Consider the following 9,982-nt stretch of genomic DNA (forward strand, 5'->3'; position numbering starts at 1 on the left):
TGACATGCACAGAGAAAAAGTTAAAAGACGAAGTTCAGAAAAGTACAAAGCGGATGAGATGCATAGACAAAATGTGAAAAAAAGAAGTACAGATAAATACAAATTAAATGAAGACCACAGAGAAAAAGTTAAAGTTGCAAGCAAAGCGAGTTATCACCTGAGTTCAGAGGCTAAAAGACTAAAAAAAGATAAAGTTTCAAAGAAAAGACAATAACGGAGGGAAAAGTTGAAAGGTGAAGGCGAGGTAGTGAATTTCTTTAGAAACATGATCAAACAAGGACCAGAGTACACATGTTGTTGTTGTCATCGTTTGCTGTTTGAAAACCAAGTTCGTGGATGTACACATGAAATGTGGGAAAATACCACAAGAAGCTGCAATTAATAAAATGTCACTTGAGGAAATTCCACCAGAGCTCAACGATTTGAATTCCTTAGAGCAACACCTCATTGCTTTACACATCCCTTTTATGAAAGTCATGTCTCTTCCACAAGGTGGTCAAAGAAATGTGCACGGACCTGTAGTGTGCGTTCCGTCAAACATAAAGAAAACAACCAGTTTACCACTGAACAATGATGACAATCTGTTACTGAGGGTGAAACTCAAACGCAAACTATCCTACAAAGGCTATTTCGAATACCAGTTCGTAAATCCACGACACATTAAAGCTGCTCTTGAATTTTTGAAAGAAAACAATAAATGGTACCAAGACGTTTCCATTAACAGTAAATGGACTGAGAATGACGATCACTGTTTGATGAGCGATACTATTGATAATAATGAGAGCAATCAGGAAAGGCTAGAAATAGAGATAAATCACAACCAGGAAGTCGCAACTGATACATGCTTACAGCCTGTCGACATAGCGCAAGAAGTCCTTGATCATTACTTTGACGATGTCTTTAATATTGCACCAGGCGAAGGACAAAACCCTGTTAGGATGTTACAAGAAGAAGGAAATGAAGCAAAGTCATTTCCACATTTATTTCCATCTGGCAGATTCTCATGGAATGAAGATAGGGATGAAAGGATAACACTATCTAGATATTTCAACAACCGACTTATGAATACAGACAATAGATTCGCAAAGGACACGAATTACATTTTTTTTGCACAATTTATGTCAGAATTAAAGCAGGTGATAGAGAAAACACAGATATCAATTCGAAAGTCCTTGACAAAAAGTAACGATGGAAAATTGGTGACATCAGACATGCTACAAGATCCAAACATCCTCTCGAAACTAATCAAAAATGACGAAGCCTTGCGATTCATGCAGCCAATAAGAGGAACACCTGCGTATTGGTCTACAACACAGAAAGATCTTTTTGCAATGCTGCGACAGTTAGGAATACCAACATGGTTTTGTTCTTTTTCGGCTGCTGAATTCAGATGGAATGAAATAGTGGGTTGCATTTTACATCATGAGCATGACAATCGAAATCCTTCTGATTTAGACTGGTCTGAAAAGAGTGAAATTCTTAGAAGAAATCCGGTCACTGTTGCCAGAATGTTTGAACACAGATTTCATGTATTCCAAAAAGAAGTCATTCTGTCACCGGCCAATCCCATAGGAAATGTTGTTGACTACTTTATAAGAGTTGAATTCCAACAAAGGGGTTCCCCACATATGCATTGCTTATACTGGGTTGAAGACGCGCCAAAATTTGGGGAAGATTCAGATTCACGTGTTTGTGACTTCATTGACAAGTATGTGTCATGTTCCCTTCCATCCGAAGATGATGAACAAGATCTAAGACAGGCTGTGTTAAGTGTTCAACAACATAGCAAAAATCATTCTAAATCATGCCGAAAAAAGGGAACAGAGTGCAGGTTCAACTTTCCAAGACCGCCATCAGAGAGAACTTTTATCGCTGAACAATGTGAAGAAGATGCAGAGAGTCTTAACACCAATATGCAGATGAACACGTCACAAGCTAAAGATACTTTACTTAAAGTGTGGAATAAAGTTCTTGATGACAATAGCGAAACTCAAACAACTGAAGAGATTTTTGCAGATATATCTTTGTCGCAAGAGGATTATGAGAAAGCGCATAGACTACTTACATCAAGAACAACAACTATTTTAAAAAGAGACCCAAAGGAAATGTGGACAAATCAATACAACGAATGTCTCCTCAAATGCTGGGATGCCAACATGGACATTCAGTATGTTCTTGACCCATACAGTTGTATTGTGTACATTATTTCGTACATCTCAAAAGCAGAACGAGAAATGGGCATGTTATTAAAACAAACGAAAATTGAGGCAACTGAAGGAAATCTGAGTGCAAAGCAAACTATGAAGAAAATAGGATCAGCTTATTTAAACCACCGAGAAGTCAGTGCACAAGAGGCTGTGTACAGAGTATGCAATTTAAAAATGAAAGAGTGCTCAAGGAAAGTAGTGTTTATTCCTGTTGGGGAAAATCCAACACGCTTAAGCAAACCGCTTTCACAGCTGAAAAGAAAACGAAAACCACAATCGGACGAATGTGATGGCGATGAAGATGAGGAAGACATTTGGATGACGAATATTGTAGAAAGATATGAAAATCGTCCACAGACTGACTATTTTAATCAGATGTGTCTTGCAGAGTTCTGCTCTGAATTCAGAGTACTTGCAAAATCTCAAGTTCCACAGGGTGAAAAGGAAGGAGTATATGAATTGCGAAATGGAAAAGGCTATATCCAGAAAAGAACAAGAGGTAAACCAGCTGTCATAAGATACCCACGGTTCAATGCCGAAAATGCACCAGAAAAGTATTTTCAATCAATTCTTCAGCTGTTTTTGCCTTATATTAATCAAAGGCAACTAAAACCACCAGGTTTTGATCTATATGAGTCATTCTATAGCAATGGGTTTGTCAGAGTAGATACTGATTTGCAAGCAGTGAAGGATGTTGTCAATGAGCATCGAAATCAGTTTTCAAAAGACGAGGAAGCAATTGAAAATGCTGCAGAAATATTTGAAATGATTGGTGAGCCTGAAGATGCATGGGCAAGTCTTTGTCCCGAAACTGAAATGAAGCGTGAAGAGTGTTTAATTCAGAAATCAATATTGGACTCGGAAGACACCCAACTAAAGGAAGTAACTGAAGAAGTTGAAAGAGAAGATTCTTCAGATGTTATATATCACATCAGGGAGGCTTCGAATTCAAGACAAGAGATGCTTCCTTTACTGCAAAGCTTAAATGATAAGCAGAAAGAGGTGTTTTATTCAATGCGCGAATGGTGTCTGAAGAAAATATCACAAGAAAATCCAGAACCATTGCATATTTTTATAACGGGCGGAGCTGGAACAGGGAAAAGTCACTTGATTAAAGCGATTCATTATGAAGCCTCAAGACTTCTTGGAAAGACATTGCCCATACCCAACGCCATATCAATTCTTCTTACTGCTTTCACAGGAACGGCTGCCTTTAACATTGGAGGAAACACAATTCACCACGTTTTCTCGTTGTCTAGAGCTCTGCCCATTCCATATGAACCCTTAAAGGAACAAACTTTGAATGCAATGAGGTCCAAATTAGAAAATGTACAAATTTTGATCATAGATGAAGTATCCATGGTCTTTAAACGTCTGATGTATTACATACATGAACGACTTGTCCAGATTAAAAAATGCAAGCAACCATTTGGTGGTATTACGGTCATTGCTGTAGGTGATTTTTACCAGCTTCCCCCTGTAAAGCAACGAAAAGACGAGAGATTGTATAAGGTAAATGACACATACCCTGTTGACTACTGGTTAGACTTCTTCAAAATCATTGAGCTGGATGAAATAATGCGTCAAAGGGAGGACGTTGAATTTGCTGCCATTTTGAATTATTTGCGTGTAAGAACAATTGATGAGCAGATATCGAACGAAGCTTTGACAGTACTGCGAGATTGCATCAGGGAAAGCCCAGACGATGCGTTGCACGTTTATTCTACAAACGACGAGGTAAACGATTTTAATCTCGAAAAGTTGCAGACATGCTGTGCAAATTTTATAGAAATAGATGCAGAGGATTACCAAAAAGACAAGACAACAGGAAGGTTAAAATTACGCGAAAAACCATTGATCACAACCAAAACGGATGGTCTGTCATCTTCACTGCTTCTAGCTGTGAATGCAAGAGTTATGCTAACAAGAAATGTGAGTGTCGAAGATGGACTTGTAAATGGTGCAATGGGTTATATATCGCACTTTGAGTTTGGAAGAGATCACCAGAGAAAAAACATTCAAGGAGTTGGAGTAATATTTGACAGTAAAGAAATCGGTAAACTTCATGGAACAATGACCCAACACGGAAATCAAATCGTGATTAAAAGAATACAGGAAGAAATCAAGGAAAAGAATACCAAAAACGTAGTTCGACACCAATTTCCACTAAAGCTGTCATGGGCATGCACAGCACACAAAGTGCAAGGAATGACAACAGATAAAGTTGTGGTCAATTTGGATCGTACTTTTGCTGCTGGTCAAGCATATGTAGCCATTAGTAGAGTGACTTCAAAAGAGGGGTTATACATAGAGACCGCAGATGAAGATAAGCTTAAAAAGAAAATTTACGCTGATCCAGATGTTAAAACATCATTGAGCATCATGCAAAAATTCGTCCCAAGCGGAGTTGGTGAAATTGAACAAATACAGACTGAAGAATGCAAAACGATCCTTCTACTTAATGTACAAAGTGTAAGAGCACATATACAGGACATTAAATCCGACAACAGACTTACGAACTCAGATCTGATATGTTTAACGGAGACGTGGCTCAAGAACCAGGAAGACTTGTCAGAATTTGAAATTCCGGGCTTCAACTTTCACAGCATTTCAAGAGGAATGTGTTATGATGATTCATCAAACACGTTTCGTAAATTAACCCTAGCCAGAGGCGGGGGAGTAGGTGTGTTTCAAAGGAAAGAGGAAAATATCAAAGTTCATGAACTTCCCCTAAGGAATATTGAGGGTATGGCGTTAGAGCTTTGCAAACAGAACATCGTCATAATAGTGATATACCGACCAGGCAACATAAACGTTGGTTTTTTTCTAGATGCCCTGCATACTATTATAATTGTTTACCAAGAACGTGGATTTCAGTGTGTTGTTATTGGAGATTTCAACGAAGATGCGAGATCGAAAGGACCTATTACAAGTTATCTACAGTCAAAAGGTTTTGAACAAAAAGTTGATTTTTCCACAACTGAAGGAGGGACTATCCTAGATCACATTTATGTTACTGAAGGCATGTCTGTCAAAGTTGTGAAAGTTCCTGTTTACTTCAGTTATCATGATGCTACCAAGGTGTACTTGCAAGGTATTACATCAGTATCGACCAATCAATTGTAAATTAGTCAATTGTTGGTCCATATTCTTGCTTCAGTTTTATTTTTTTTCATTTCCCTATGCTCAGTTTAAAATAAAATGAAATACTAGGATGGCTAATTTTTGTATACTGTTAGATGTAATAATATTTCAAAAAAATATTTCTCTTTCAAGGCACATCCACAAGCTGTGCAGTCTGTTTACATACAAACAGAAAACACGGTAGACTTTATGAAACTATAGATAAAAATGTCATACATCGTGACCATTTTATATTAGCTGATGCTATTGGACCAAAAAAATATTCCTCCGAGTTTGTTGTTTATAAAACTTAATCATTTTTATTACAATATAATATCTAGATATATGCGCGATAACGTAAAATAATACAAGTTATTGTTTGCTTTTAGATATTTAAAATAGTATATTTAAGGACAGAGCCCAATAATTTCTAAATGATGTAAGATATTAGTGTTCTGATTGTGGGTATCGATACAACAATGTCTTGTTCTAGAAAGTATGACAAACAATACCTCCCACTGAAATTTTACGGATCAAAGATAAACAATTTTGGCCTTTAACAACATTAACTTATGAGAATTACATGTGATATATAAATTTGGATAGATATAGAAATAATGACCAACTTTGCTTTTGTACTTGTTAACAACATCCTAAAAATATGGAACTGATTTATTTTGAACAAGTTTAAATCAAATTATCATATATATGAAATTATAAAATGGATCACATGAAACTAGCAATATAAATAGGACAGCGTCAAAGAAGTTTTTTTAAATATTTTTATTCGCGAGATATTGGGATTGTTCGAATTTGGAACAGAGAACATGGAACCATTTTAAAAATATCTCATATAATGAAATATTTATCCTAAACAAAAATTCACATTTTAGTTTAGATATTGTTACGATTAACAATTTTGCTTTAATAATTCATTGCAAAATATTGATCATTTTTTACATTTATTTGTAAACAACTTTAAGAGGATTTTGGACCCTCATTTAAGAGACCAGCCTCTTGTTCTTGTTTTCGGAGCAAAGAACTTATAATACTCTACCAATTTTGTAATATTTGTTTTAACAAAATATCAACTGATAAAAAGATACAGATCAAAACGTATGACATTTTTCAATGAGAATTCGTAACCAATTTCCGTGCCTAGGCGAGCTTCAAAAAATGGCGCCACTGGCACTAAACAACTAGATAGGACAAAACTTCAAACTATAGTCAACCTATCCTAAAAAGTTCATAGTTATATCTTTGATAGTTTTTTTAGATCAACAAAATAGGTCTTAAAAGTGTATGAAATGGCCGAAAATCGGTACTGGGAGTATCGACAGGGAAAGTATCAAAAATTATTTAAGTTTACATCAAGTCCCATCTACTGTGAAAATAATGGAATAAATCAGTTGATTATTTTTGAAGAAATCGTGTGCACAAATTTTGTGGAAAAAATTGTAATTACTTCATGAAACACCTTATAAGATATATTAAATTGGTTAAAACATAAATTATTGAACCTTTCCGATGAAAACCAGAAGTGACGGTTAACATATTTGAAATCAAATGTCTATTACTCATAAAAGTTTCGTGTCTCAATCACTTACAATGACTAAAATCTTAAGTATATCAAATTTGTGAAAAGGAAAGCTAAGATATTTGATGTATATCACCGGAAGTAGAATCTGTTTGGTTATTTAACATTGTTTAGGTAGGTTTTATACCGATGTATTCATTCCATGTAAAATAAAACACTGTATAGATAAATTGTGTAAGGTTTTATAACACATTTTAAATCAAATGTCTATTACTCATAAAAGATTCGTGTCTCAATCACTTATAGTGACTAAAATCTTGCGGATATCAAATTTGTAAAAAGGAAAGCTAATATATTTGATGTATATCACCGGAAGTAGAATATGTTTGGTTATTTAACATTGTTTAGATAGGTTTTATACCGATATATTCATTCCATGTAAAATAAAACATTGTATAGATAACTTTTGTAAGGTTTTATACTGATATATTAATTCAATGTAAAATGAATAAAATAAGAAAAAAATGTTGAAGTGCTTTCGGTTACGACCGGAAGTTACGACGAATCAAACAAAATAATGTAAAGACAGGAATACCATCCAACAAAGTGTGGTTGTTGAAGTCGTCACCGTAATTGAGATCTTGTGGAGTCATTTTTTTTCTTTTGGACAGCAAATTGACAAGCGGAAGTCCTCAGTAAAAATAAAAGTTATTATTTCTCGAACATTAGACAACTGCTCTTTTCTCTTGATCAATTCTACTTAAATTATCAGTGAATCAACTTGATCATTTTTAGTTATTTGTAATAGACTTTTCGAGTGTTTCGGCCCCTGTTTTGGCCAGCCACGTTTTCTTGGTATTGTTGGAAATCATTCTTCAACGATACCATTAAAATATCAATGAAATTTCAGAATTTACACTCAACCCCTTTCTTTCAGATAATGCATACGATTGTCAATATCCATTCAAATGCTTAACAAAGTGTTTTGCTTTTTTAAAACACAGTACATTAAACTCTTAAGATTTCAGTCACCTTAAATTTAAATAACGTCATCAATGGGTGTATCAATGAGTTTTACAAACTGATATTGTTACGATCAACACCTTTGCTTCTATACTTCATTACAAAATCTTGATCGTTTTTAAGGTATGTGTAAGAGACTTGACGAATCTCTTAGCCCTTAAGTCAAGGGGCAAGCCCCTTTTTCTTGAGTTCATTCAAAAGGTCCCACGAATACTAACATTTTTTGTTCTTACAATGCATACGACAATCAATATCCTTTAAAATGCTTAACAAAGTGTTTTGTTTTTTCACATACAGCACATTAATGATTTAAGATTTTAGTCCCCTAAAATCTCTAATAACGTCATCAATGGGTTTGGCAATGCATTTTGCAAATTGATATTGTTACGATCAACAACTTTGCTTCTGTAATGCATTACAAAATCTTGATAGTTTTTAATCGTTTATGTAAAAGACTTTACGAGTGTCTTGGCCCCTAATTCAAGGGGCCAGACCCTTTTTCTTGAGTTCATTCAAGAGGTCCCACAAATCCTAACATGTTTTGTTCTTACACCTATCTAAAATTGTTAATCATTTTTGAGATACAAATTATTGAATATTTTAGGGGCCAGCCCTCTTGATCCATAATAGAGACAGACATTTGGCTTTGATTAATGGAATGAATTAGAATCATCAATGCAAACATTTTTTCTTTTACAATGCTTAACAAATATGTCTACTTCTCTAGATATATTGCGTCGAAGTTTAAGTACTTTCGCGCTTAAAAATCCCTAATTACGTCATAAATTAGCGTGGCATTGATTTTTTCTGATAGATATGTTACGATCAATAACTTTGCGTCTATAATGCATTACAAAATCTTTATCGTTTTAAAGTTATTTGTATTAGACCTTACGAGTGTCTTGGCCCCTAATTGAAGGGGCCAGTCCCTCTTGATTTCTTTGGAAAGGTCTACAGAATACTAACATTTTTTGTTCTTACACCCATCTAAAATTGTTGTTCATTTTTGAGATACAAATGATTGAATATTTTAGAGGCCAGTCCTCTAGATCCCTAATGGGGACAGATTGATTTAAATTTTTAATAAAAACATTTTCTCTTCTATGATGTTTAACAAAATATTTCTACTTTTGTGGATACATTGCGTCAAAGTTTAAGTACTTTGGCCCCTAAAATTCCCTATTTACGTAATAAATGGGCGTGTCATTGGTTTTTTCTGATAGATATTGTTACGATCAACAACTTTGCTTCTATAATGCATTACAAAATCTTTATCGTTTTAAAGTTATTTGTAATAGATTTTACGAGTGTCTTGGCCCCTTATTGAAGGGGCCAGCCCCTGTTTCTTGATTTCTTTGAAAAGGTCTTAAGAATACTAATATTTTAAGTTCTTACACCCATCTAAAATTGTTGTTCATTTTTGAGATACAAATAATTGAATATTTTAGGGGCCAGCCCTCTAGATCCCTAATGGGGACAGACATTTGTGTTTTGATAAGTGGAATCGATTAAAATCTTTAATGAAAACATTTTCTCTTCTATGATGTCTAACAAAATATGTCTACTTCTCTATTTATATTGCGTCAAAGATTAAGTACTTTGGCCCCTAAAAATCCCTAATTACGTAATAAATGGGCGTGGCAATAATTTAAACCTGATAGATATTGGTACGATCAACAACTTTACTTCTATAATGCATTACAAAATCTTTATCGTTTTTAAGTTATTTGTAATAGACCTTACGAGTGCCTTGGTCCCTAATTTAAGGGGCCAGCCCCTTTTTCTTGATTTCTTTGAAAAGGTCTTAGGAATACTAACATTTTTTGTTCTTACACCCATCTAAAATTGTTGATCATTTTTTAGATACAAATGATTGAATATTTTAGGGGCCAGGCCTCTAGATCCCTAATGGGGACAGAAATTCGTGTTTTGATAAGTGGAATCGATTTCAATCACTAATTCAAACATTTTCTTTTCTATGATGTTTAACAAAATATGTCTACTTCTCTATTTATATTGCGTCAACGTTTAAGTACTTTGGCCCCTAAAAATCCCTAATTGCGTAATAAATGAACGTGGCAATGATTTTTTC

The 9,982-nt window shown here is 34.6% G+C and overlaps 1 protein-coding gene across 1 annotated transcript; it reads left to right on the plus strand.

Annotated features, from left to right (window-relative positions):
* The first annotated feature begins 386 nt into the window (after positions 1 to 386).
* Positions 387 to 8,947, plus strand: LOC136275046 (uncharacterized). Its single transcript, XM_066083309.1, has 2 exons — positions 387 to 4,953; positions 8,925 to 8,947. The coding sequence occupies exons 1-2, from the start codon at positions 387 to 389 to the stop codon at positions 8,945 to 8,947; spliced, it is 4,590 nt and encodes a 1,529-aa protein (XP_065939381.1).
* The last annotated feature ends 1,035 nt before the right edge of the window (positions 8,948 to 9,982 follow it).

Source organism: Magallana gigas, chromosome 4, assembly GCF_963853765.1.
Source record: "Magallana gigas chromosome 4, xbMagGiga1.1, whole genome shotgun sequence".
Lineage (NCBI taxonomy): Eukaryota > Metazoa > Mollusca > Bivalvia > Ostreida > Ostreidae > Magallana > Magallana gigas.